The 27,313-nt window shown below is 59.4% G+C and overlaps 3 protein-coding genes across 5 annotated transcripts in view; all 3 read right to left on the reverse strand.

Moving 5' to 3' along the window:
• Window positions 1-2,316: 2,316 nt before the first annotated feature.
• LOC105473219 (transmembrane protein 82) lies at window positions 2,317-8,674 on the reverse strand. Its single transcript, XM_011726892.3, is given in 7 exon segments — window positions 2,317-2,750; window positions 3,236-3,358; window positions 3,360-3,424; window positions 5,711-6,131; window positions 7,087-7,261; window positions 7,374-7,446; window positions 7,645-8,674. Coding segments are annotated over 7 exon segments (1,032 nt in total). The 5' UTR covers window positions 7,733-8,674; the 3' UTR covers window positions 2,317-2,663.
• A 148-nt stretch (window positions 8,675-8,822) lies between these two features.
• LOC105473218 (solute carrier family 25 member 34) lies at window positions 8,823-15,695 on the reverse strand. Its single transcript, XM_011726887.3, has 5 exons — window positions 13,658-15,695; window positions 12,198-12,263; window positions 11,948-12,100; window positions 11,470-11,604; window positions 8,823-10,984 (listed from the first exon to the last, which is right to left on the reverse strand). Exons 1-5 carry the CDS (start codon window positions 14,075-14,077, stop codon window positions 10,802-10,804), a joined length of 957 nt encoding a protein of 318 aa, XP_011725189.1. The 5' UTR covers window positions 14,078-15,695; the 3' UTR covers window positions 8,823-10,801.
• A 143-nt stretch (window positions 15,696-15,838) lies between these two features.
• Window positions 15,839-27,313, reverse strand: part of LOC105473252 (pleckstrin homology and RUN domain containing M2) — a 51,546-nt gene continuing 40,071 nt past the window's right edge. For 2 of the 3 annotated variants that reach the window (XM_071100186.1, XM_071100184.1), the window contains 13 exons: window positions 25,383-25,611; window positions 22,784-23,602; window positions 22,468-22,537; window positions 22,259-22,349; window positions 21,884-21,948; window positions 21,427-21,515; window positions 20,678-20,810; window positions 19,880-20,070; window positions 19,345-19,410; window positions 18,554-18,713; window positions 18,090-18,269; window positions 17,892-18,008; window positions 15,839-16,807 (listed from right to left, as the gene is read on the reverse strand). In XM_071100186.1, the coding sequence (XP_070956287.1) occupies window positions 16,670-16,807; window positions 17,892-18,008; window positions 18,090-18,269; window positions 18,554-18,713; window positions 19,345-19,410; window positions 19,880-20,070; window positions 20,678-20,810; window positions 21,427-21,515; window positions 21,884-21,948; window positions 22,259-22,349; window positions 22,468-22,537; window positions 22,784-23,602; window positions 25,383-25,611 (2,348 nt within the window). In that variant the 3' untranslated portion in view covers window positions 15,839-16,669. Of the gene's footprint in view, window positions 16,808-17,891; window positions 18,009-18,089; window positions 18,270-18,553; window positions 18,714-19,344; window positions 19,411-19,879; window positions 20,071-20,677; window positions 20,811-21,426; window positions 21,516-21,883; window positions 21,949-22,258; window positions 22,350-22,467; window positions 22,538-22,783; window positions 23,603-25,382; window positions 25,612-27,313 lie in introns of those variants that run through there. The other variant, XR_011625884.1, reaches the window with a different exon arrangement.

Here is a 27,313-nt window from a genome sequence, read left to right on the forward strand (position 1 = left end):
TCAGGACGGGGAGGCCAGCTTACCCCAATCCCAGCCGCCCAGGGGTCACTACCCACTTTACGCAGGGCCTAGGGACACTGGTCCCCAACCTCTTCAGCACGATGTTGCCCTGACCCTAGGATCTTGGTCCTGGAGGTCAGAGCCCAGGGGTCAGGCTCTTAGGGTCCCCATGAGGTACTGGTCCCAGCCTCATGCTTTGCCCAGACCACACAATTTGAATTGTCCTATGCCTGCTGGACTTCAGGCCTATTTTTCTCCATTTGGTGTGGAGATTTGCTAAATGCCTCATTTAGAGTAAGCTCATTTTATGCCCTTGTCAGTATTTTCACGAAAATACTTCGATAAGAAAAGAATGCTATTCCAGCCCACGTGTCCTGATTTTTGTTTGGAAAACAATCCCTGTGCCCATAAAAAGGAAAGGACTGCTGAGTCCAGTCCCCTCCTGGTCCTGTCCCTAATGGGGCCCAGGCTGTGCCAGCGATCGAGAGGCTGAAGCACATTCCAGCAAAAACACTGGCCCCTGCTTGGAACCCAGAGCCCAGTCTGGGTCCGGCGAGGGCTGGCCCTGTGCCCACCTAGCTGAGCCATTTCCTCCCAGACTGGGGTACATTTCCTGCCCGGAGGGAACAGAACGCATTCCCAGGCCGGGTGGACTGGGTCCTGTATTGGGGGAGGGGATTCCAGAGGCATTTCCCCGACCCCAGCGACCACACCGTGGGATGAGAGGCCTGTCCTGGTGGTAGGGCTAGGAGCACGGTTCAAAGGGTGGGCTGGAGCTGTCCAAGGGGTGGCTATTCTTGGGGGAATGAGCTGAAACCACCCGGCCCAGCCTGGGGTGCAGCCTGCCCTGTATCCCAGGCGCGCTGAGCGTAGAGCGTTAAGGATCCTTGGGTCACCCCTGCCTGTCCCAAGCAGCAGTCTTCGGGTGAATGTGGTGCCTTTGTCGAGAGGGAGGGACCCATCAGAGCCTGGAATCCTCAAGGTGCCCTCTCCAGGCCTCCCCTCCTCCCTAATGCCTTCCTGGCCACCGCCACACCTCTCAAACCTCCTCCAGAAAGACCACTGGCTGGGAGGCTCCTTTGCCCTGTGGGGCTTCCTCTAGGAAAGGGCCCTGAGGTGCGGCCCTGGATCCCCATAGAATCAAAGGGCCCTGGGGACTGGGGCTGGGCTCCCTTGCGCCAAGGTGGCTGCAACCACATTCCAGAGCCTGCCAGTAATGGAGCCATATTTCTCATCTCTGTTAGTTTCCCTGGCCCCAGATTTTCAACAAAGAGAGGGTAGCAGGGAGCATTCAAAGCACTTGAGTCTGGGGGCCAGGCCACCTGGATTCAAATCCTAGCTTTGCTACTTAATGCCTGTGCACCCTTGAGCAAGTCACTTAACCTTGGTGAGCCTCAGTTTCTGACTCCGTAAAAAGGGATAACAGGGCCTGCCTCTTGGGGCTGATGTCAAAAAGAAATGAAACAGGGAAAGTACCTGGCACATGGCAGTGGTCATTCTTCTGCCAGGCTCAGAGAGGGGCAGTGGCTTGTCCAAGATCACACAGAGGGTAGGCAGAGGAGCTGGTACCCAACCCTTTGGCCTTCCTGAGCTGGGCCCTGAACAGGCTGAGATGGGAAGGATGCTCGTGGCCTTCAAGAAGTCAGGGTTGGGGCTGGGGACCACAGAGCACCCAGCAGAGGCCTGGTCAGCATTGCGCGTCCTTCAGCTGTTTCCCAGCCTGGGATGGGAGAGGACATGGCTGCTATCCACCCAAGACTGCAGGTGGGTGCCAGACCAAGTGTCCATCCCCGCCGTCCCCCTCACCTCCTCGCCACTCTACCTGGTTCTCTACCCAGAATGGTTTTTCTCAGTCTGCAAGGAGCCATGTCCCCCAGGGGACCCCGCCTAGGCCAGCCTGAGGCACATATCCCAGGACCTGTCAGAAGAGCTGTGTCGCCTCAGAAAAGCCTCTTTCTCTCTCTGTGTGTTTGTGATTATTCTTTGTTGTTGTTTTGTTTCTGAGACAGAGTCTTGCTATGTTGCCCAGGCTAGAGTGCGGTGGCACGATCTCGGCTCACTGCAACCTCCGCCTCCTGGGTTCAAGCAGTTCTCCTGCCTCAGCCTCCTCAGTAGCTAGGATTACAGGCATGAGCCACCATGCTCAGCTAATTTTTGTATTTTTGGTAGAGACAGGGTTTCGCCATCTTGGCCAGGCTGGTCTTGAACCCCTGATCTTAGGTGATCCGCCGGCCTTAGCCTCCTAAAGTATTGGGATTACAGGCACGAGCCACCACGCCCAGCCTCTGTGTGTTCGTGATTCTAAGCACAGGTGGAGAAAGTCATCGTCTTTATTGTTCATGGAGAAGGGAAGGGAGACCAGTAAAGGGGGAGCCCTCCTGAGGATGCACCCCCCGCCCCTGCCCAAGAAGGCAGGTCTGAGGGGCTGCATCATTGCCCACCCTGAGAAAAAGAGGGTTCAACCAGGGGCCCCCAGGTGTCCCCTCTCCAGAGGCTCCCATCGCCAAATCCTGCCTTCCCTTCTCGGGGCTCCTAGGGCCTGCGTTGAGCTCCGGGCAGGGGGCCAGCCCTGCCACTCTGCCTCCAGGCATCGCCCTGGGGTCAAGGCCTCGAAGGTCAGGCTGGTGGGCTTGAGACAGACTCCAGATCCTCCCTGAGGCAGGTCAGGAGGGGGCCGAACTCTGGGACTGGGGTGCCGAGGGCAGGGGCTGGCTTGGTGTTGACACTGGAGGCCTCTGGGATGGAAAGTCCTGAGAAAAGGCATTGAGAATGACACCACCCATTCACCCATCCCCCTGGGGGCCTCGGGCCTCTAGTGACCCGGGCACTTCCTCCCACTTGGGCCTCTAGGTTGCTGCTGGAGAGGGCTGTAGACAGGGTGGGGGGTGCTGGTGACCTGGAGGATAGCCCTGGCCTGGTGACAGAGGGTGGAAGAGGTGATTCCAGCTCCCTCTGCCCCTGACCCCCAATAGAGGTCACCCTGGCTCTGTCTTTGTTTTTGGAGACAGAGTCTCACTCTGTTGTCCGGGCTGGAGTGCAGTGGCACGATCTTGGCTCACTGCAACCTCTGCCTCCTGGGTTCAAGTGATTCTCAGGCCTCAGCCTCCTGAGTATTTGGGATTACAGGTGTGAGCGACCGTGCCCAGCTGGCTCTTCTTAAACTTGAGCCTCTTGAGACACCTGGGCTGTTTGAAGCAGGGATTGTCTGCGGGACACATTGGATGGGGGTGCCCACCTGTATCTGGCAGAGGTCAAGCAGGGTGCGGACGCCCGCCAGACACCAGAGCTCGCCCAGCAGGGAGATGAGGATGCCCAGCAGGTCCAGCCAGCGGCCTACGGTCAGCAGCAGCACGAAGAGGGCCGCCCATGCGCACCAGCACCGTCTGCACTTTGCTCTTCAGGCCAGGGTGCTGCCGCTGCTCCTCTGTGGAATGCGGGTGCCTGTCACCGTCCGACCCCACACCCCGCGCTGGGCCTCCCGGCTCCCTGACCCACCCTTCACAGGACAAGCCTTTTGCTCCGTGCAGCCCTCCTCCCATCACAACCTCCTGGTCCCCACCCCTGCTCCAAGTATCTGCAGGGCACCAGGCGCTCTGCCTCCAGGACTCACTGCCCAGCCCACAAGCCTCCCACTGGTGCAGGCCAGAACCCCGCAGCCTCGCAGCCTCGCAGTGGCAGGAGTCGGCCTGACTCCTCTCTTTGCTGCACACCCACCTCTAGTCCCTCAGTTAGCCCTGGCAACTCCTTCTGCCAAGCACAGTCCCAGCTGAGCACCTCTCATCACCCCCATGGTCCCACCTGGGCTTAACCACCTCCCTCTTTCCAAGAAGTTTCTTTGCCAGACTCCTGGCTTCTGTTCTTTTTTTTTTTTTTTTTGGAGTGGAGTCCAGCGGCACGATCTTGGCTCACTGCAACCTCCGCCTCCCAGGTTCAAGTGATTCTCCTGCCTCAGCCTCCCAAGTAGCTGGGATTACAGGCACACACCACCACACCCAGCTAATTTTTTGCATTTTTAGTAGAGATGGGGTTTTGCCATGTTGGCCAGGCTGGTTTTGAACTCCTGACCTCAAGTGATCCGTCTGCCTCAGCCTCTGAAAGTGTTGTGATTACAGGCGTGAGCCACCACGCCCAGCCCCGTTCTTTTTGTTTGTTTGTTTTTTGAGACAGAGTCCAGCTATTCGGGAGGCTAAGGCAGGAGAGTTGCTTGAACTCAGAGTTGGAGGTTGCAGTGAGCCAAGATCGTGCCACTGCACTCCAGCCTGGGCAACAGAGCAAGACTCCATCCCAAAACAAAACAAAATAGCAACAATGAAAAACCCTGCAGTAGGCTGGGCACAGTGGCTCATGCCTGTAATCCCAACATTTTAGGAGGCTGAGGTAGGTGGATTGCTTGAGCCCAACAGTTCAAGACCTGCCTGGGCAACGTGGCAAGACCCCTTCTTTTTTTTTTTTTTGAGACGGAGTTTCATTCCTGTTGCCCAGGCTGGAGTACAATGGTGCAATGTTGGCTCACTGCAACCTCCACCTCCCTGGTTCAAGCAATTCTGCCTCAGCCTCCCAAGTAGCTGGGATTACAGGCACCTGCCACCACACCTGGCTAATTTTTATATTTTTAGTAGAGACGGAGTTTCACCACGTTGGCCAAGCTGGTCTCGAACTCCTGACCTCAGGTGATCCACCTGCCTCGGCCTCCCAAAGTGCTGGGATTACAGGCGTGAGTCACCACGCCTGGCCAAGACCCTTTCTTTCTTTCCTTTCTCTCTTTCTTTCTTTCTTTTTTTTTTTTTTTTTTTCTTTCTTTGAGACAGAATCTCTCTCTGTCACCCAGGCTGGAGTGCAGTGGTTTGATCCTGGCTCACTGCAACCTCCACCTCCTGGGTTCAAGTGATTCTTGTGCCTCAGCCTCCTAGGTAGCTGGATTACAGGCACAGACCACCACACTGGGCTAATTTTGTATTTTTAGTACAGGCAGGGTTTTACCATGTTGGTAGGCTGGTCTTGAACTCCTGACCTCAAGTGATTTGCCCGTCTCAGCCTCCCAAAGTGCAGAGATTATAGGCGTGAGCCACTGTGCCCGGCTGACCCCTTCTCTACAAAAAATAAAATTAGCCTGGTACAGTGGTGTGTGTCTGTAATCCCCACAATTTGGGAGGCCGAGGTGGGAGTTACGCTCTTGTTGCCCAGGCTGGAGCGCAATGGCACAATCTAGGCCACCAAGCAAGACCCTGTCTCAAAAAAACAGAAAAGCAAAACAAAACAAAACACAAACAAATTTGTACAGCGGCCTCTTGTCAGGCTTCCCCGCCTGGCTGATGAGGGCTCTCCAACGGGCCCCTTCGAACCTGGCCAGCCTCACCCCTTCCCTGTGCCCTTGGGGTGACAGCCACACTGACTCCTGTGGCTTGTTTGGCGCTGCCATGCCCTCTCCCCTCTGGGCATTGACACATGCGGTTCTCTCTGTCCAAGATTCCCTTCCCTGCCTCACTTCTCTTAGGGATCTCCGCTCATCCTTCAAGGCCCAATCTAAAGGCTACCCCTCAGCGTGCCCACAGCATGCTGCTTCTCTGCGCTGCCCCTGCCACACAGCCTCTGTCCTGACCAGGCTCTCTAGGATGGCAAGAGTGAGGACTGACAGCTGTCGGCCTCCCCGGAGCCTGGCCCAGACAGAGGAATGTGCGTGGATGGAATGGACGGGCCCCGCAGGGCTCACCCTGCATGTAGATGACCAGCAGCGTGTAGCAGATGGTGAGCGGCGTCCAGAACCGCACGGCCTCCGAGGTGGTCAGGAAGTCCTGGTTGATGAGGGCCACAGCTGCCAGGTCACCCACGGCAAAGGCCACAGCCAGGGCGCGACCCAGCAGCTGGGGGAGGCCGTGCGCACCGGCCAGCAGGCCCAGGCACACCCCACAGTAGTGCTGGCTGCTGTGCAGCTCGTAGAGGCGGCAGACGTGGCGGCGGAGGCGCCGGGCACCCAGACCCAGCAGCGTGGCCAGCCCGAGGCTCAGCAGCAGGTTCAGCGTGCGGTGAGGGGCGCCCTCCTGCAGGAAGCTCAGGCCGCAGGTCAGCCCGCAGCCCAGCGAGTACTGGCACAGCAGGTAAAGCTGCAGCCTCTCGGCAGCACCCCGGGAGCCCTGCGGGGAGCGCAGAAGAGGGGCCAAGATGTGGGGGCTGCCTCACTACAGCTGCTGCCCGCCACAGGAGGCTGGAGCCTGAAGGGACCTTGGGGATGGTTCCTGAAGGGGCCACATCAGCGTCAGATGAAGCCCTAGAGGATCATCTCTCTCACCTTAATTTCAATCGTGGTTTTTTTTTTTTTTTTTTTTGAGACAGTCTTGCTCTGTCACCCAGGCTGGAGTGCAGTAGCTCAATCTCCGCTCACTGAAACCTCCGCCTCCTGAGTTCAAGTGATTCTCCTGCCTCAGCCTCCCAAGTAGCTGGGATTACAGGCATGTGCCCCCGTGCCCAGCTAATCTGTTTGTTTTTGTTTTTGTTTTGATAGGGTTTCTCCATGTTGGCCAGGCTTGTCTTGAAATCCAAACCTCAGGTGATCTGCCCGCCTCAGCCTCCCAAAGTGCTGGGATCACAGGCGTGAGCCACCGCACCCGGCCTCCAATCACGTCTTAGTACTTGGGGCCCATCTGTTAGCTGAAGGGTGGTGGTTCAGAGACTCAGAGACCTGGGTCCAAAGCCTGACTCTACCTGTTGACCATAAACAAGCCACATACTCTCTGAGCCTTAGTTTCCCCATCTGTGAAATGGGGAATCAGAGCAAACCTTTACTCCTGTGGCTGTGAGGATTCCATAATGCACACAGTGCACTTGGTGCAGGGCCTGGCATTCGGGGAGCCGGATCTACAGGAGCTCTCGCTTTTGTCTTCTTGGGACTGGGACTGTATCCCCTGTGAGTGTTGCCGCTTCAGCAGCCAAACCCGAGGGTGGCAACCTGCAGCCTCTGTTCCCAGTCTTACGGAAAATACAGCGAACAGGCTGGGATGCTGGACCTGGGCTCTGCTGCCCACGTTCCGGTGGTGAGTCCAGGCTCTGGGCTGGGGAGTGATCCACCCACTGCCTTCCCAGAGGCCTCACCTTGTCCAGTGACAGCAGCGTGGACACGGCCCGGAGGGAGAACTCGAGCACCACGAGGGCAGCCACCCGGGACCCCACGACCGTCAGAAACAGGGCCAGCCCTGCCAGGTGCACCGTTTCCAGCGAGGCCCACTGGGCCCGAAGCCGCTCCTTTTCAGGCCACCGCTGCGGGTCACTGTGGAGACAGAATGGGTGTGGGCAGGGGTGCAGAACTGCCACCCTCGACCCCTGGTGGGGGTCCCCGTACCCCCAGCCACATTCCCTGTGGGGATGAGGTGGGAACTCACTTGGCACAGCCCACGAAGAAGTAAACTTTCAGGAGGCTGTTCAGGACCAAGACTCCAAGGGCCCCGATCAGGCCTGAGGGGGCAGGAGGGAGGCAGCAAGGCAGCGAGGCAGCATGCAGGGGTGTTAGGAGGGCAGGCTTGGTTGGTAGGGTCAGAGGAGGGGGTGGCCAAGGGTCAGGGGTGGCGGGAGACCAGGTGGGTGGGGTCCACCCTGCACTGCAAAGAGCTGGAAGGGGGCGGGGCCAAGGCAGGAATGGGGTGAGGTGCTCACCTTGCAGGAGGGAGTGGAGGAGGCTAGAACCCCACTCGAGGGAGGGGAGGCTGGGGAGCCAGGAGGGGAGGGATGGCAGGGAGAACATGGCAGCCCCGGAACGGCCAGGTCTGCGCAGGGACAGACCTACGTCACTGGGCAAAGGTGTCAGTGGAGGGAAGGAGAGGCTGGGAGGGGTCAAAGGCCCAGGGGAGGGGAGGGGAGGGGAGGAGAGCCAGGGGTGTTAACTCTTTGAGGCCCAGAAGGGCAAGGTCCCAGCTCCAAGGGACAGGTGTCTCTGGGCTGGTCTGTGGTCTCTGTCCCTGCTAAAAGTCTGGCATCCACTTTACTTGAAATCTTCCTTGAGGGAGGCCAGGCGCAGGGGCTCACACCTGTAATCCCAGCACTTTGGGAGCCTGAGGCAGGTGGATCACGAGGTCGGGAGTTCGAGACCAGCCTAACCAATATGGTGAACCCATCTCTACTAAAAATACAAAAAATTAGCCGGGCATGGTGGCAGGCACCTGTAATCCCAGCTACTCTGGAGGCTGAGGCAGGAGAATGGCTTGAACCCAGGAGACGGAGGTTGCAGTGAGCCGAGATCACGCCATTGCACTCCAGCCTGGGCAACAGAGCAAGACTCTGTCTCAAAAAAAAGAAAGAAAGAAAAAAATCTTCCTTGAGGGCTTGGACCACCCAATGCCCCTTCGAAGCCCCAGGCTCCATCTGTCTTGCCCAGCCTTAGGTGTGGGTCCTTCCTCTCGCAGCCTGAAGTGTGGGCTCTGCTCCTTCAGCGCAGGGTCTGAGAGTAGGGACTTTATCCCCCCATAGCTAGAGATCAGCGGTGCCCTCTCAGCCTGAGGTCTGGGGCTCTCTTCCCCCACAGCCAGAGGTCAGCTCTGCCTGCTTTTTGTAAGGTCTGGTTCCAGCTTCCCAAAGCCTTCCGTCCGGCTCTGACCGGGTGTGGAATCTCCCGCAGCCCGAGCCCACCTGAGCCTTCTCCTCCCACAGACCGGGGCCGCACTTCTTGATGCTCCTCCCTGGTCCACTAGGTGGCAGGCCTCACCTGGGTCCAGCAGGGCGGGGCTGAACAGGTGGATACGGCTCCCATCCTGCTTTCACAAACAGAAAGGGCAGAGGGAGCAGAAGGTGGGGGTCAGGGATGGGGGAGACTGAGACTGGCCACAGAGGGGGTTCGCTGAAGTAAACAAAATATAAAACTTTATTGGTTTGGAGTGTGCAGTAGCAGGTGTTCCTGGGAACAACCCTTACAGACTTGGGGTGTGGCTGGGAGGGCAGGTGGGGCTGCTTGGCAGCAGTGCTGCCCCTGCCAGGGAGTTGGTGTCCATCTCTGCAGTGCGAAGGTTGGTGCAGCATTGAGAGCACACCCAAGGGGAGTGGTGCTCAGTCTAGAGAAAGGGCCCAGGGTCTGCTGCTGGCCCTGCCACATTGCTTCCCGTTCCCGGGCCTCAGAACCCTCATCTGAACAATGGGCACTCGGAGTTCCTTTCAGGCTTGTCAGGATATGTGCAAATGCCCACAGTGCAGGCTGCTGGGAGGCCTTCCGTGAGAGCCCTTAGATGATGTTGGCTGAGGCCGGGCGTGGTGGCTCACGCCTGTAATCCCAGCACTTTGGGAGGCTGAGGTGAGCAGCAAGGTCAAGAGTTCGAGACCCCGCCTGGCCAACACAGTGAAAGCCCATCTCTACTAAAAATACAAAATTAGCTGGGCATGGTGGTGCATGCCTGTAATCCCAGCACCTCGGGAGGCTGAGGCAGGAGAATCACTTGAACCTGGGAGGTAGAGGTTGTGGTGAGCCGAGATTGCACCACTGCATTCCAGCCTGAGCAACAGAGCGAGATTCCATCTCAAAAAAAAAAAAAAAAAAAGATGATGGTGGCTGAACTACGGCCCCTGCAAATGTGCATGTTGAAGTCCTACCCCCTAGTAGCTCAGGATGTGACTGCATATGGAGATAGGCTCTTGACAGAGATAATTAAGTTAAAATTGGGCCAAATGAGGTGGCTCATGCCTGTAATCCAGCACTTTGGGAGGCTGAGGCCAGTGGATCACTTGAGGTCAGGAGTTCGAGACCAGTCTGGCCAACATGGTGAAACCCCGTCTCTACTAAAGATAAAAAATTAGCCGGGTGTGGTGGCAGGCACCTGTAGTCCCAGCTACTCAGGAGGCTGAGGCAGGAGAATTGCTTGAACCTGGGAGGCCAAGGTTTCAGTGAACCGAGATCATGCCACTGTACTCCAGCTTGGGTGACAGAGCGAGACTTCATCTCAAAAAAAAAAAAATAAATAATTAAAGTGGGGTCATGAGGGCGGGCCCTAAGCAACATGATTTGTGTCCTTATAAGAGGAGGAGATCAGGACCCAGACGCACATCAAGGGACCACCATGTGCAGACACAGGGAGAGGGCGGCATCTGCAAGCCACGGACAGAAGCCTCCGAAGAAACCAACCTGCTGACAGCTTGGTCTCCAGCATCCAGCCTCCAGAACCGTGAGAAAATACATTCCTATTCTGTAAGTTGCCCTGTATGTGGTTCTTTGCTACAGATGCCCCGGCAAATAAGGCAGGTGACGACGCCACAGCCTCCTGGTGCACCCCAGCTCTCACCATGGCACAGCGACCCCTACGAGCAGTCCGGACCCATGGGCCTGTCACAGTCACGCACTTGTCAAGCGCATAGGTCTGGGGTGAGCAGGGCTAAGCTCCAGTCCTGGCTCTGCCACTTCAAAATTGTGTGGCTGTGGTCAAAGCCACATCACCACTCTCAGCCTTGGCTTTCTGATGGTAAAAGAGGTAAAAGTGCCGGCCTCGCGCTGCTGTCTGAGGCCTAAGTGAGCCGATGTGTGTAAGTTACTGGGCCTAAGCCGTGTGCATGCCTGCAGCAGTTGCTATAACTGAGTAAGGCTCTGGGATGCGGTGACCCAGTACACCGTACGGAGAAAGAAGAGAACTGTCTGGAAGATAGAATGGGTGGTAACTTGGAGTGGATGCTCTGGCCCTGGATGGGCCAAGGGGCTGGGTGGATCAGAGCTGTCCACACTCTCCCGGGGCCTCTGGCAAGGCCCGGGCCCATGGCCCGCCCTGGGACAGCCAGTTGTGCTGGAGCAGGCCCTCACTTCCGGCCAAGTGCCGAGCCATGTCAGGATGAGGGCCGCCGTCTAGGTGCCCTGGTGCTGGGCCCGCCCAGCCAGTTTCCGGAGCTCGTCCCAGAAGAGCATGCTGAGGATAGTATGGGGACCCAGGCGCAGGTAGGCGGGGGCCAGGCCCTTGTAGAGCGCCAGGGGTCCCTCTTGCCGCCAGATCTTCACCATGCAGTCGGTGAGGCCCCCATAGAGCTGGCCCTGGGGAAACACATGGGGTGAGTGTTACTACAGGGGCCGTGAGGCCGTGGCTGGCACCACGTCTCGGCACACGGGTCAGTTTCACCCCCACACACCCTATGGACAGCACGTCTGTATTGGGCACATGTGTGAGGCTGCGGTGCCACGAGAAGGCTGTAGGATCAGGCCTGGATTCCAGTTCTGGCTCCCCCACTTACCAGCTGGGGGAACTCGTGCAAGTCACTTGATCTGTCTGAGCCTCAGTTTCCTCATCAGGAAGATGAATGTGATTTTAAGGATGGGATAAAATCCAGATGTGAAAGTGCTCAGCCTGTGCTTGGGACATGGGAGCTCAGCAAACAAGCCCAGTTAATGTGTTTGCAGGCATGGCCTGTGTGTGCATGTCTCTGGCTGTGCATATGTGAGTGTGTGTGTGTGTGTGTGTGTGTGTGTTGGGGGGGTGCTCCCAGCTCCCCACATCCTCCCCTAGACCCACTCCTGCTCACCCTGCCAGCTCTGTCCACCGGCTGATTGTATAGCCGTGTGCTGACCACATCGAAGGGGGTCATGGCGACAACCACGGCTATGCTGCTAATCATGCCTCCCGCCAGGGCCACCAGCCAGCTGTCCTCCGGGAGCCACTGTGGGGATGGCACAGGTGGGGACCCCTGCATCTGCCCTCTACCCACCCACATGGTGCCCTCCCGGCCTCCTACCACACAGGGGCTAAAAGGGCTGCAGAAAGGGGAGCAGATGGGGCCCCTCCAGCCATCCCCCAGCCCTGCCACCCTGAGCTCCTTCTCAGCTTTGGGGTTCACTGCTGACCCCCCACTCCTGCTGGTACCAAGGGTCAGAGTCACAACTCTGAGGGCAGAGGCCCCATCTGTTGCCACCCCCTGGTCTTCCCCGTGTGGAAGGAGGCAGGTGGTCCCCCTCAGTCCCGTGTGTCTCTGTGGGTAGGCACAGGTGTCCCCAGCTCCTCACCTGTTGCTTCTGCACCCAGGCCTTGGCAGAGGTGAAGGTGGCCAGCTGGGCAGCTGAGCCCACCATGACTCGGGGCACAGCCCCACCAACGCCCTGCCACAGCCCCAGCAGCCCTTGCTGCCGCCAGATGGTCTCCAAGGCACCCAGGACAGTCTGTGGGGAGAGGGCACGGGGTCACTGGCCACCCCTGCCCAGGCTGGGAGCATGCCCAATCCGTGCCCCAGGGAGCTCTGAGAGTGGCAGGCCTCACCTGGTGATTGTGCTGGTGTCCCACAGCCATCGCGGCCACTGTCTGGGCTTGCAGCTGTGTTTTGATCTGTAGGAGCAGAGGGGACATGGGGTGTGGGGATGGAGCCTGGGAGAGCCAGGATGAGCTGTGTGTGTTGAGGGCGCCCCCGCCCCTGTGCCCCTGAAACTCAGAGCTCTATGGTCCCTAGCCTGAGGCTTAGGGGTCATGTGAAATAGGGTTGAGGTGCAGCTCTGGGGTCGGCCTGGGTTTTGCATCTCAGTGTGACTTGGAGCAAGTTACTTAACCTTCTCTGGACTTCAATTCTGTCACGGTTGGAAAGCTGTTCTGAGGATTAAGTGAGACAATGACTCCCCAGCACCAGCCAAGGACAAGGCAAGCCTTTGCTCAAGGGTAGCTTTTTTCTTTTTCTTTCTTTCTCTCTTTTTTTTTTGAGACAGAGTCTTGCTCTGTTGCCCAGGCTGAAGTGCAGTGCCACGGTCTCGGCTCACCGCAACCTCTGCCAGCCGGGCTCAAGCGATTCTCCTGCCTCAGCCTCCCCAGTAGCTGGGATTACAGGATGCATCACCATGCCCAGCTAATTTTTGTGCTTTTTAGTAGAGACGGGGTTTCACCATGTTGACCAGGCTGGTCTCAAACTCCTGACCTCAGGCGATCTGCCCGCCTTGGCCTCCCAAAGTGTTGGGATTACAGGCGTGAGCCACCGCGCCCAGCCAAGGGTAGCTTTTTTCAAAACATTTTTTAAAAATTTTTTATTTGTTTTGGGCGGCCCTGAGGCGTCCCTGCAGAGTGCACGTGAGGAGGAGGCCCTCAAGGGTAGCTTTTATTCTTATCGTGCACGAGGCACAGGAAGAGAAGTAACCAAGCCAGGATTTGAGCCAGCGTATCTGCCACCCTCTGCCCCCTCCCCTGGCTCAGGACCAGTGGGGCAGGGTCCCCAGGAGAGCATGGATCAGAGCAAGGCCCTGGTGCCCTGGGCCAAGGGGCAGATTCCAGGCCTGGGCTAAGATGTTCCAGGGGGCCGGGCGCGGTGGCTCAAGCCTGTAATCCCAGCACTTTGGGAGGCCGAGACGGGCGGATCACAAGGTCAGGAGATCGAGACCATCCTGGCTAACCCGGTGAAACCCTGTCTCTACTAAAAAATACAAAAAACTAGCCGGGCGAGGTGGCGGGCGCCTGTAGTCCCAGCTACTGGGGAGGCTGAGGCAGGAGAATGGCGTGAACCCGGGAGGCGGAGCTTGCAGTGAGCTGAGATCCGGCCACTGCACTCCAGCCTGGGCGACAGAGCGAGACTCCGTCTCAAAAAAAAAAAAAAAAAAAAAAAAAAAAAAGATGTTCCAGGGGGCAGCCCCACCCAGGCTGCCCCACCCCACCCAGGTCCACTGAGCCCAGCCTTTGGAGGCTGCAGGGTCCCTGCAGGAGCTGGGTCATGGGATGGTGGAGGATGGAAACAAGCCACTCACCAGGTAAGCAGGGCTCCCCACGAAGGCTCCCAGTGCTCCTGCCACGGCTCCTGCAACCACGGTGCCACCTGGTTGCTGCGTGAGGCCAGCCTGGCATGCCAGGCTGTAGCAGTAGAAACGAACGCCGTTCATGAGGCCTTGGTACAGAAGGCCAGCAGCCAGCCCCTTCTGCAGGCCCCACAGCCCGTCTGCTCGGGCCACAGCAGCGACAGAGGCCATGAAGCCCCGGTAGGGCTGTGGGTAGGTGCCCCGGGCCTGCAGCTCCCCCTGCAGCTGCAGCCGTGTCTTCACCACCTCCAGGGGGTTGGTGAAGACACAGGCCAGGCAGCAGGCCGAGGCACCCAGCACCAGGTCCACTGCTGGGGGGACTGTCTCCACAGCCTCCGCGCCAGTGGCCTTCTGTGCCCGGGCCAGGTGCATGGCACAGGCCCTGTGGTGGTGGCGTTTAGGCTGTCTGTAACCTCGCAGGGCCACGGGGCTGGGGTTTGCAGGGGCTTGAGGCCATGTCTAGAGGGTAAGAGTCCTGGTCTGACAGGCCTGTGGCTGCCTGGAGTCCCTGGTCTATCTCAGCAGTCCACCTGCTCTGCTCAGCTGTTCCAGTGGTCTGCTGGAGCCTGAGACACGCCTCCACCGGCTGTGACCAATCCCAGCTGCTTCTGTGCTCACACCTGCCAGCTGAGGGCGGGCCTGGACCCTGGGATCTGGGGGAAAGGTCACTTGGGACTGGAGGGAGAGCTTGGATAGGGAGAAGGTGCCAACCAGCTCAGGCTCCTCCTCCTGGTCTCCCTCTGGCCCTGGGTAAAGGGCTGGCACCCCTGCCTTGCCTCTGGCTTAGCCTATCCAGCTTTGGCAGAGCCCTGGGCAGGGGGCAAGTGACTGGGAGGTCCCTGGCATGGGGTACATGGCCAACTTCGCCCCTGCCCCACTCTGCCCCTGATGTGCCCCTGGTGACTGACTTCCCCTTTCCAGGACTCAGTCTTCCAGTCTGGCTCCCACCGTCTATAGGCCCATGCTCAGCAGGGTCAGAAGTAGAGAAGGGCTCTGGAGCCCTGGGGGGAGGACTGGAATCCCAGGTGCGGCTCTTATGTGCGACCCTGGGCAAGTCACTTCCTCTCAGAGCTTCACTTTCTCTCCTTTGTAAAATGAAGACACTGACATCCACTCCAGAAGGTTCTGTGGAGGAGTGGCGATGAGAACAGTGTGCCTAGGTCAGTGCCACGCCGAATAAAAGGCACCCGCATTGCCTGCTGGCCCCCACCCCCACTGCCTCCAGCTCCTATGCCCCCCCTCACTGCTCCCAGGACTTCAGGGCGCCTGGGTGAGTAGGAGTTGAGGAGTGACCTCAGCTGGTAAGGACTTGCAGCCAGTCCTCCCCTCCTGCTGGGGGAGCCCCTCCTGGGCTGGGCAGGAGGCTCTGCTGCTCCGTGAAGGAATGGCCAGGCAGCCAGTGGGGCAGGAGGCGGCCCTTGGATGCCCTTTGTGCCTGCTGAGAAGAGAGCGCCACCTGGGCCAGCGGTCAGGTGTGTCTGCTCAGGCTGGGGCCGGCACCAACATGCCCACTTTGGCCTCTGCCCCCAGACAGCTCTCTCCTGCCAGACCACCCTCAATCACCCAAGGCCCAGTCCAAACCAGAGGCAGAGCCACCCAGGCTGGAGTCCCATACCCACCTCCCGGGGTCCACCCCTTCCCTCCCAGGCCCTTGAGGCAGCAGTGCTGAGTGGCTTGAGGGCCTCGGGCTCCCGGCCTGGCAGGCTTGTCACCCTCTGGCCAGCCCGGGAGAGGATGGTGCAGCAAGAGGCAGCAGGAAAGCTTGGATTCTCCTGGCTTTGGGCACTCACTCCCGGGGCTGTGGAGGCAGGAGTGTCCCGCCCCGGGATGGGCTGCAGATGGTGGGTGGTAGTGCAGATGTGCCCTGGGGCTTGAGCTGGTGGCTGCTCCTCCCCTGGCCGCTGTAGCAAACGGGAACAGGAGGGAGGGCAAAGGTCAGGCCGAGAAACTCCCAGGGCCTGAGGGCCTGCAGTGAGTCCACCCGGCAACTGTGGCTGATCTGGTTCTGCATATCCTGTGTGTCCCTCGTGTCAGGCACAGGGCAGGATGGAGGAAGGTTTGCGGAAAAGGGCCCAAGGGATTTGGAGACCTCCCTTCCCCTACCCTGCTCACAAAGGGCCAGTGACAAGCCTCGGCAATATAACATGTCTATTTTATTTTAAAAAACACAACCCAAACCACCTGAGCCCTTCCCCAGGAGGCTCTGGACGAAACTCTAGGGAAGGGCCTGGCTCCAGCCAAGCAGGGGACAGTCAGAAGATGTCAACATGGATGCCAGGCTGGTGGGCTCTGCCCTTCTCCAAGCACCCCATCCACCCCTTTTGCTCCTTGGTGCTACAGGCACTGCCAGGTTGAAGGGAGAGGCAGGGCAGGACCATGGGCATGCAGAGCCTCCTGGCAGCCAGGGAGGGCTGCCCGCCCCCTGCATCTGGCGAGGCAGGCAGCTGTGTGTGCGGTGATGGAGCTAGGAGGAGGAAGCATGCGCAGACACCCCATGTTCCTGCTTCCCCACGCGGCCAGGAGTGTTCAAACACGAACAAGGATGGCTGGGCACTCAGGGCCCCAGCCCCCAACCCAGGAGAGGAAGAGGGGGCTCCCGCCCTCCTGGTTCTTTTGTTCTTCCTTAGATCGATGCTGTTCTCAGTGCCACTCGGCAGAGATTCTGCAGACTGAGGCAGAGGCCCGGGAGGAGGGCGTGCATCCGCAGAGCCCACAGGGCTCAGACCCTCTGCCCCCGGCAACCTCCGTTCGCTACCTGTCGGGCAGGAGGCCCAGGGGTGCCGGGCACCTGATCTGGATCCCTGGAGTGGAGGGACCCTGTCTTAAGCCACACTCGGTTTTTTCTGCCGCCCGGGGCAGGGGTGGGCTGTAGGCTCCCGACAGTATGACGACAGCTGTGACAGTGTGCCTGTCGGTTGGCGTGCCTTCCTTTCCTGCCCACCAGGGACGCCAACCAGCTCTGCCTCAGCACCAGGGGTCTCGGGAGGCTCGGCCGCGGCAGAGACTGTCGCTCCGCTGCCAGGCGCTGTGGATGAGGCTCAAGGCATCCTCGAATTTCTTCTTGTTGGAGGCTTCCTGGATCGCCGTGTGGGGGAGGTCCACCTGTGTTGAGGGCGTGCAGAGAACAGATGAGGGCTGCAGCAGTCTTCAGGGCTTGTGAGCACCATGCCTGGCTATGCCTTGGCCGCGGCGCCTGTCAGGCCCTCCCATACCTCCCTGGGAACAGCTTCCACGCTGCCAGTTTCTCCTGCTCTTGCCAGGGGCTTGAGCTGAGGATGGGGTGGTACCCGCTGAGCCCCCTCTTTCCTGGGAAGGCCCCAGCCCTCAGTATGGCCCAGCGAGGCAGGCGCTGCACTCTGGCTCTGCAGGGAGGTGGTCTGTCCTGAGCTGTTCTCTGCCTCCGGCTAGTCCAGGCTTCCACGGGGCTAGAGCACAGCACGTGCTCAAAACCCACTTGTGCAGGGCTCTCATGAGCGCCCTCCCACACTGGCGCTAAGCCTGGAGGGTAAGGAAGAGGGTACTGCCAATCTTGTGCCCCCACCATCTGAGCACAGCTGGAGGTCCACCACCATTCGTGCTGTTTGATTAGAACTGAGGTCAGGAATTAAGTTTCTTGGGTTCTATTTTCAGCTTCGGCCTCAGACTCGCTAGGAGTCAGGGTTTTGCCCCTTTGGTTCTAAGTTTTTGTGCCTGTCAGGTGTGTCTGCTCAGTCTGGGGCCGGCACCAACATGCCCACCTTGGCCTCTGCCCCCAGACAGCTCTCTCCTGCCAGGCCACCCTCAATCACCCAAGGCCCAGTCCAAACCAGAGGCAGAGCCACCCAGGCTGGAGTCCCACACCCACCTCCCGGGGCCCACCCCTTCCCTCCCAGGCCCTTGAGGCAGCAGTGCTGAGTGGCTTGAGGGCCTCGGGCTCCCGGCCTGGCAGGCTTGTCACCCTCTGGCCAGCCGAGGAGGGGATGGTGCAGCAAGAGGCAGTAAGGACAGCGAGGACTCTCCTGGGTTTGTTTCAAGAGCAGCAGGCACTCACCCCCCAGGTCTGAGGCAGGAGCACTCTGGTACATGGCTGTGCCCAGGACCCTAGAGGCAGGGCCAGGTCCTGGGAGCAGCTAGGGTTCATCTCCCCAGGGAGTGGCTCCCACTCCACAGGGTCCCTGGCTAATGGGGTTCCTGGGCAGCTGGGTACCTGATAAATGGTTTTCCACCCAGAGTTCAGTGCAGACAGCAATCGGTCCAGTTCAGAAGTGCAACTCAGGTAGATGACCCAGGGCGGAAGGAGCTGCTGGCTGTCCTGGGAGAACTCCTAGGGAGAGCCAGGCCCCCGGTGAGCAGTCAGAGCTTTCCTTCTGCAGGACCTGCATCCCCGCCCCCACCCCCAGCTCACCAAGACACAGTACTCCTTGCCCGGCTCAGTGGAGACAGCGCTGATGTCGCCCAGCTTGGCTGTGCCCAGAGAGCGGAAGAAGCTGGTCTGGCAATCCTCATGGCACGTGAAGAGGCGGTCATCGGTGAGGACCAGGCAGCAGGGGATGCAGGGGCTGGGAGCTACGCCCTGAGGGATGACCTGGCAGTGGGGCAGGGGAGAGGCAGGCTGGGGCCTCCAGGGCTGGTCTGCACCAGAACTCCCCACTCCAGGGGACCCAGCCAGCCCTTCTGCTCTCCCTCCAGGGATCAGGAGTAGAGGTGGGGATGGGAGTGATGCCCCTGAGCTCCAGGGTCCATTCCTGGGCTGCCCCCCGGAGGTCTTGGCCCTCAGGTTGCTCTGTGACTCTGGGTTTAGAGATGGGACCCTGGGGGTCTGGGTGGGTGAGGCAGGCCAGGTGAGCGGTGGGGGCAGGCAAAGCTCACCCCTTTGGACACAGCCTGGCAGAGGTGCTGCATCCACTCGGCCATCTCGGCCTCACTCTCGGCACTCAGCTCCAGGCAGGGCCGGTCGGAGAGAATGACCTGGAAGGCGTGGGGCCGATCCGTGGTGTTGGCTCTCCGGCAGCCACCGCACTGCTCCCCCCTGGGCCAGAGGAGGAGGGTGAAACGGGAGCGAGAAGGCAGGGGCAGCATCGAGGGGCAGCCCCCAGGGTTGGTGCAGGGTGTGCGGCACAGGTTCTGCCCCACCATCCTGGGGGCTGGAGGATACCAGAGGGCTCTCCAGGCCCCTCCAGCTCCCAGGAGAAGTCTGGGAGCCCCACCCACCACCTTTCTGTGTAACACCTTTCATCTCCAGAATGCCCAAGGTCTTCTAAATCTCCAAGCATGGCCAGGTGGGGCTGGGAATCAGCTGTCCCTCTGGCCCTCTGAGAATCAACCTCATTCATTCATGCGTGCTTCCTCTTGAGGGCCCGCTGTTCCTTCCGATTACCCGAATGTCCATCTCCCATCAGGCCGGGAGCTTCTGGGGAAGGCCCTGCCTCCCCCATCAGACTGGACCTGTTCTAAGCCAGGAGCTCCTTGCTGCCTCCCTCATCCCCTCCTGTAGGCTCCTTGCAGCATTCAGATCGTGGAAGCCCCAGGCCACCTGTCAGGGCCGCTGGATGGGGTGGGGCTGAGGGCGAGGCTGAACTGCCAAGCGGGGAGGACATCTCGAACAAGGGAGACGGCAGCTCTGGGCCCCAGGACACACCCCCTTCTCCCGGGACACTCACCCCATGTTCACTGAGAGCAGAGGGATGACATCGGTGCGGTCCGGGTACTGGTAGAGGATCCCGTTGCTGCAGGGACACAAAACAGGGCGAGTGAGCCCTGTCCCAGGAACTGGGGCCAGGCAGAGCCCAAGTCCCAGGGTTCCCCTCCCACACACATGCTGTGGCCATGAACCTGAGGCAAAGGAGGCCAGGAGCTGTCATCTACGGAAGGGAGGGTGAAGAAAGCCCTGGGGGCCCAGCAGGGAACGTGGCCACCTCAGCAGACCTGGGACACAGCTCAAGGTTCATCAGAGGGACCAAGCCTGCGTCCTCCCCTGAGGCACTCAGGGATTCCTGGGCCCCAAAGATGACTGGCTGTACAGAGAAGCTCTAACAGCCTGAGCTAGGTCGACTCCAAGCTCTTATAGGGAAGAGAAGCGTCCTCTTCTCAGGCTGCTCCCTAAGTGACCTGCTGCGGAGAGATCCCCGCTGGGGACCTGACCGCCCAGCCACCCCAGGGCCCAAGCCCCAGGCCTGGAGCTGCCAGGGCTCCCACCTGAGAACCACAAAGCACGTCTTCCAGTGTTCCTTGCCCAGGTAGGAGGTGCCCGCCTTGTAGTGCAGCATGCCTTCTTTGGTGATGGTGCCCTCGGGGGGTGAGCAGTGGCAGGGGGCAGGGCCCAGGGACTCATCTGTGGGGTCCTCCCAGTGCACAAGGCCGTAGAAGCGCACGGTGACAGCAGATGCCTGGGATGGGGAGACAGGGAACAAAGCAAGTAAGGCCGGGGCCAGGCAGGTGGCTGAGCCCGGACTGGGCTCACTGATGGCACCTGGGGTAGCCAAGAGCAAGGGTGTTTTTTTTTGGGGGGACTGAGTCTCGCTCCGTCACCCAGGCTGGAGTGCAGTGGTACAATCTCTACTCACCGCAACCTCCACCTCCCAGGTTCAAGCGATTCTCCTGCCTCAGCCTCCCGAGTAGCTGGGATTACAGGCGCCCGCCACCACGTCTGGCTAATTTTTGTATTTTTAGTAGAGATGGGGATTCACCATTTTGGTGAGGCTGGTCTCGAACTCCTGACCTCAGGTGATCTGCCTGCCTCGGCCTCCCAAAGTGCTGGGATTACAGGCGTGAGCCATCACACCCTGCCGAGCAAGGGTGTTTTAACCTTAGGACACAACCCAAGTAGGAAGGTGGACATGACCTTCCTCCCATCCAGGATGGGAAAGCCCCGTCCCGTCCCACCCAGGTAGGCGATTGTGAAATGGCAAAGACGTCTATGTGCATCCCTTAACCTTCATGGCTGCTGCTCTGCCATCTCAGGGGCTGCACCCAGCTTCCTCCCCAGGTTCTTACCTCACACTTCGATTCTTGGGCCACAAATTTGGCCAGTGCCAGCTTCTCCATGGTGGCATCCGTCAGGATGCTGGGGTAGGGTGGTTCTCGACAGCCTTTGATCATGGCTGACTTCAAAGAAGCCAAAAAGAACCTACACAGGGAGTGGGGTGTGTGGTTAGAGGCCTGAGAACAGGGCCACAGCTGCACAGGGCTGAGTCTTGAGCCTTCCTGGCCTGGAGGGGGTCACAGAAACTTGGGGGAAGGGCCTGGCTAGAACCAGCAACCAGGGTGGCAGGTGCGGCAATGACGAGGTCCAAGGTCATCAAATGACAACTGGAACAGGCCTGATCGTTCTCAGTGGCCAAGGGGCCTTGGATTTTGACAGTGAGGGAAGACTGACAAGGAGGGTTGGCAGGACTTGAACGGGTGGGACCTTGAGCCAGGACAAGGATGCAAGCGTTCAAGGGCACACCTGGCCCAGCAGCATGGCTCTCTGCCTTCCTTCCTGTCGGACAGCTCATGCCAGCACCCCCAAGAGTCGCCAGGGGCTGAGGTCACCTGGGCTGACCACACAAGTCCCGTGATTTTCGTCTACTTGCCTGCCTCTCTGAGCAGATACAGGTTCCAGAGGGAATGCATCTGGTTTCCCCTCCTGGATCTCCCACTTCCCATCCCCCACTCCCTACCCCCACCCCCAGGGCACCCACACCTATGTATGGGCAGCTTCGGACTCTCCAGTACTTCAGAGGGGCGGGGTTGCCACTCACTCAGCCAGCGCCACATCAGCCGTGTCCAGCAGAAACTGCTTCCTGCGGTTGGTGCACACCAGCTTCACCGTCTGCTGGTCAAGGCCAACCTGCCAGAAACCACACCCTGACATGCACTTGGGGCTTGGCTGCTGCCTGGTGGAGGAGGCAGTGTGGCCAGGCTGAGCGCTTGCTGGGAAGGAAGAAGCACACCCCGGGCCGCCACCAAGTAGAGCCCCAGAGGCCAGGGGCTGGCATGAGTGAGGGAGGGGCGGTCAGAAATCTAGCACGGGAAGAGGCGACCTCAAGCTTGGTTCTTACCCCCAGCATCGTGTACAGAAGCGTTTCTGAGAGTTAAGTTGGTGCCCAACCCCGGGATATGAGTAAGGGGCTGTGCCTCACCCTGCAGCTCTATGGGTAAGTGGCCTGAGAAGCCCTGTACCTACAGCAGGCGCGCAACTGCGGAGCCTGGACTCACCGACACATAGTCAAGTTCATTGTAAGAAACGGCCTCTTCCACCAGGTATGGCTTCTCTGTGGCCCCTGAGAGAGGAGACCCCAAGGCCTATTATCCCCACAGGCCTCTTTTCCCTCCCCCTACCCCATTTTCTTAGACAAAGCCCCCGCTCTTAGGGGCCTCTCCTTGCCCTGCAATAGGAGGATGGTGTGGAGTGCTCACACAGGGAGCCCCAGGCTCACGTCTCAGGGCTGCTGGCAACACCTTCCTTGGGGTGCCTTTCCATCACTGCATGCCAGGCAGCCGGAAGGCAGTCAGAGGGCAAGGGGACTGGGGAAAATGGGCTGAGAGTCAGCCTCATCCACAACCCACTGTCTGCCCGGGGGCGGCGGGCACCTTTCCGGAGCAGGTAGACATAGCAGTCTGTGAGCAGCACGTACAGCAGCTGCAGGTTGCCCTCCATGTGCCCGGTGCTCATCCGGATCATCTGGGGGCCGAAGCAGACAGGGGTCAGGCAGGCGGCTCCTGCCGCTCCAGCGGGGGCGGTGGCCCATCCCGCCTCGCCCTTGTGGTCTCTTGCTCGCTCCTGAGTTCCTAGGACTTACTTTGAACAGCTGCTCTTCGTTTTCTCTGAACACGTGGATCATTAGCAGGAGCAGGTGATTGTTGTCTACTCTGTGAGGGCCAAGTCAGGAGGGCGAGGTGTCAGGTGGGCAGAGGTGGGCGAGGCCACACCCCACCCCAGAGCCAGGGGGTAGTGCCTCCACCTCCCACCCGGAGCCGAAGTTAGGGACGGAGGCTCACACCCCTTTTCATTCAGGCTAGGTCTTCCTAGTGCTTAATTTATCTGAAGGTCAGAGGCGCAGTGTCCCCAGCTTCAAGGGCGGGGAGAGTCCCATGCCAATCGCACAGTCTTGTTACCTGAACTCCGAGGAATGGACCATCTCCGAAGGGCTCCCCTGTCCCTCATCCACCCCAGAATCCTCAGCGCTACTCAGACACGGGCTGGGCTGGTCTCGCTTGAGCTGGCAGAGAACCTCCTGGGTCCCAGGCTCTGGCTCAGACACAGGCCCCTCCCTGACCAGAGACAGCTGGGCCTCCAGCTCCTGAGCCTCCCTCGTGGTATCCTCTAGGGGCCGAGGCGTCTGTCCCTCTCCTCCTCCTCCCTCTTCTTCTTGGCCAGCAGCCTCAGGGCTACTAGGAACATGCAGCGGTTGGCCAAGCCCTGCAGGGTCATGGTGGCCGCCACCTGATGTAACAGTGCTTGGACTCTCGACGGTAAAGCGGTAGAAGTCCATTGGGGCTGAAAGCCCCTCACTAAAGTCGCAAAGCGGCGGCCTCTCCGGGGCATCCCCGGGAGAGCCGGTCCGAAAGGACTGGTCTGGGGGCTCAGCACGGGAGCACCAGGTGCTGGGGTCCAGCTGCCCGTTGAGCTGGTCAATAACCTTGCTCAGAGGCTGCCCCAGGCGCTCCATGGAGGTGTCCTTCATCTCGGGGATCAGCAGGCCAGGCTCAGAGCGCTCGCTGCTCTCTGTGGTGCTGCTCGGCCCCTCTCCCTCCTCCTGGGGGGAGGCAAGCGTAGTGTCCGGCGAGTCCCGCCCAAGGCTTGGGCTGCCGTTGCGGCTGTCACTGTCCCCCTGCTTGGCACATTTCTTCTGGCTGCAGGCGGGGTGGAGTGGACTCGCCTCCTCATCTGATCTGCTCTTTTTCTTCTTGCCAATTTTCTTCTTCTTGGTGACTCTGGGACAGTAATGACAGGCAGAGAGTTAACACCTGAGGAGTCCAGTGCTGAGGAAAACCAGGCTGGGTCACGGTGGTGGTGCTGGCCATGTAACCTCTGAGGGCACAGCTAGCGTGTCAGTGGTCCTAGGCAGTGCTGGGTGGAGGCACTGGCTCAGGGGACAACAGCGGCTCAGGCCCTGAGGTGCCCCCTTTGCTGGCAGAGGCGGGGTGGGGGTAGCATGGGCTGGGCACAGATGGCTGCGGCCAGAGGAACCCCAGAGTGGGTCCTCCGAATTCCTCCTAATGGAACAGCTGAGCTAGTTGCACACTAGGAAAGGAAACCAGGCCACGGCTGCTCAGACAATGCCCCCTCCGCTCAGCCCCTCTGAGGATGTGGATCCTGAGCTGACCTCACTTCCCTTAGGCATCATGATGGAGGAATCACCCAGAAAGTACTCAGCGCTTTCTGGACTCATGCTCCGGGTCCCACTCTGGTTCCAGGTTGGCTGGAGTGGGCTTAGCTAAGGGACCCCAGGTCTGAGCATGATGCTGCTGTGGACTGGAACCAGCCCATGGGGTGACCTCCTGGCTCCAGTCACCGGGGAGCAATCCCCCACCTCAGGCCAGCAAGCCTGGGCAGTCTGACATGCACACAGGGCTTCTCTTAGTCAGTGTGAAGTTTCAAGAAGGGGTCGGGGAGGTCAGAGAGCTGGGGAGGCTCTAGTTGACAGTCCCTGCTGGCCACCCACCACGTCCCTCCTTTCCATGTCCTGCCCATATGACAAAGATACTTTTCTTTCAGTGAATCTCAGAAATTGTATCTTAACGTCCAAGAACTCGGCCGGGCGCGGTGGCTCAAGCCTGTAATCCCAGCACTTTGGGAGGCCGAGACGGGCGGATCACTAGGTCAGGAGATCGAGACCATCCTGGCTAACACGGTGAAACCCCGTCTCTACCAAAAATACAAAAAATTAGCCGGGTGAGGTGGCAGGCGCCTGTAGTCCCAGCTACTCGGGAGGCTGAGGCAGGAGAATGGCGTAAACCTGGGAGGCGGAGCTTGCAGTGAGCTGAGATCCGGCCACTGCACTCCAGCCTGGGCAACAGAGCCAGACTCTGTCTCAAAAAAAAAAAAAAAAAAAAAAAAAAGAACTCCCTTAGGAAGAGTCCAGCCTGAAGGTGCTTTCTGATCTTAGGCAGACCCAGCAAATGCCCCGGCAGCCTGGACATGGCCCCAGACGCCAGCCGCAGTCGCTGCCTGTGCCACCGGCTTCCAAGGGCTTGAGCCCTACAGTGGGGTGAATGTGTGTGTCCCCTCCAAATTGCTATGTTGAAATCCTAACTCCTGATGTGATGGTATCAGGAGGTGGGGCCGCTGGGAGGTGATGAGGTCCTGAGGGTGGGATCCTCAGGAATGGGATCAGTGCCCTCATAAAAGGGACCCTAGAGAGCTTTCTCTGTTCCCCACCACGACACAGCGAGAAGAGGGAAATCTGTGAATCCCTCATCAGAGCCTGGCCACGCTGGCACCCTGACCGCGGACTGCAGGCTCCAGAGCTGTGAGGATGTCTGCTGTGGAAGCCGCCCGTCTGCAGTGCTTTATTCCAGCAGCCGAGATGACTAGGACAGGCCTCCACTTCCTCTTGCTCAAAGAACCTCCTAGAGGTGGGAAGGGTTTCCAGGAAGGTGTGCAACTGCCCTCGGGGGGTGTCCCAGTCTGCCCTGGACGAACAGCTGATGCTGGGAGTGGACAGGTTGGACCCCAGGACCCCAGCTCCACTCTGGGCCCCTCCCCGCTGACCTGATGACCTCGAGCTCCGTGCAGGCATCTGGCAGGTCCAGGGCCTGGGCCTCCTCCTTCTCCTGAGAGGTGGTGTGCACGGGGGTGGTGTCAGAGGAGGACACGGTCTCTGCCGGCTCCTCGTTGAAGGGGTTCTGGCGCTGGGTGGGGCTCCTGGTGGAGGCCTTGCTGTTGGTCAGGTCAGAGGCTGTGGAGCGGGGGCCGCTGACCGTGTCTGTGAGGTCTCCATCTGGGAGGACAAGGAAGCAGGAGACACCCTATCAGGCACCCCCTGGGGTCCCCAACCCCCAGAGCATGCGTTAGCCCAGGAGGGAGGCAGACTGGCCAGTTCTTCCCAGGGAAACCTGACTGGGGTGGCCCTATTTCGAGTAGAAGCCCCAACCTAACAAGACATGGGATTTGTACTTTAGGAGCAACTTGGAGGGACACCATCTCCACCACCCCTGGGGGTCCTCCAGAGCTCACGACAATTTGGCTGAGTTTGTGTTAAGGGCACAACCTAACAAAACATGGGATTTGTACTTTAGGAGCAACTTGGAGGGACACCATCTCCACCACCCCTGGGGGCCCTCCAGAGCTCACGACAATTTGGCTGAGTTTGTGTTAAGGGCACCGCGGGGAAGCAGCCTCCAGGCTCAAGCTCCAGGCTAAGTCCCATAGGGATAGTGACTTTGAGGCCTCCATGGGTGGCTGGGAGCCCCAGAGAGGAACCAGGCTGCATGCTTTTAGGTTACCCTCAGAGCCTTCCTGCCAGGCCGCTACAGGGGTATCCAGCAGCCCCGTTAGCCCCATACCCCACTTGTAGGGCTGAGAGGCACCCAAAGTCCTCTGAAGGGTCCCTTGCAGAGGTCAAAGGACACAAAGTGAGAAGAATGGAGGAAGACAGCAGAGAAAGTGAGGGGTGCAGAGTGGGGGCAAAGGCTGGGAGGACAGGATGAGAGCCCAAGGGGTGGGAACCATGGGGCAGAGGGAAACGCCCAGAGTGCAGAGTAGAGACAAGATGACAGAGCAGGGCAATGAGAACGAGGTGCGAAGGGGCAAAGACAGGGGTCTAAGAGGCTGCCCCCCAGGCTGCTTCTCCCCAGCAGCCCCAACCTACACACTCCTCAGGGGCAGGATCAGGTGCCCCTGCAAGGGTGGTGCAGTGGTGCTGAAACTCCATTTCTTTTCTTTTTTTTTTTTTTTTTGAGACGGAGTCTCTCTCTGTCGCCAGGCTGGAGTGCAGTGGCACGATCCCTGTTCACTGCAACCTCCGACTCCCCGGTTCAAGTGATTCTCCTGCCTTAGCCTCCTAAGTAGCTAGGATTACAGGCATGCACCACCACGCCCAGCTAATTTTTGTATTTTTAGTAGAGCCGGGGTTTCACCATGTTGGCCAGGATGGTCTCGATCTCCTGACCTCGTGATCCGCCCGCCTCAGCTTCCCAAAGTGCTGGGATTACAGGCGTGAGCCACCGCGCCCGGCCAAGAACCCCATTTCATTCAAGCGTCAGCTCACTGACTGGTCCTTTCTGAGTCATACCCTGACACGGCCCCCGAGAGGGGAGCTGGCTTAGACATCCTGCCCCACCCAGCCATCTGCTCCTGGTTACTGCAACAGGGTAGGAGAGGGAGCATGGGCAGGTGAAGCACACAGGCCATTTAGCCAGTGGCAGATGGTAGCCACCCAAGCAGAGAGCTGAGGCCCAGCTGGTGAAACCACGTGGGTGAGGGTCAATGGCAAGGGCCACGGCTGGTCATGCTCCATTTGCCAGTCAATACTCATCTTGCTGGCTGCTATCTGCCCGGAAGAAAAGAGGCAAATATGCGCCCCACAGCCCCACTGGGGGCTCAACCAGCTGTCAACTTAGTGCCTCTTGGAAGCCTCAGGGCAGCTGTCTACTGATGCAGCACACCGTCCTTTTTTTTTTGAGACAGGGTCTCACTCTGTC

Source organism: Macaca nemestrina, chromosome 1 (genome assembly GCF_043159975.1).
Source record: "Macaca nemestrina isolate mMacNem1 chromosome 1, mMacNem.hap1, whole genome shotgun sequence".
Taxonomy (NCBI): Eukaryota; Metazoa; Chordata; class Mammalia; order Primates; family Cercopithecidae; genus Macaca; species Macaca nemestrina.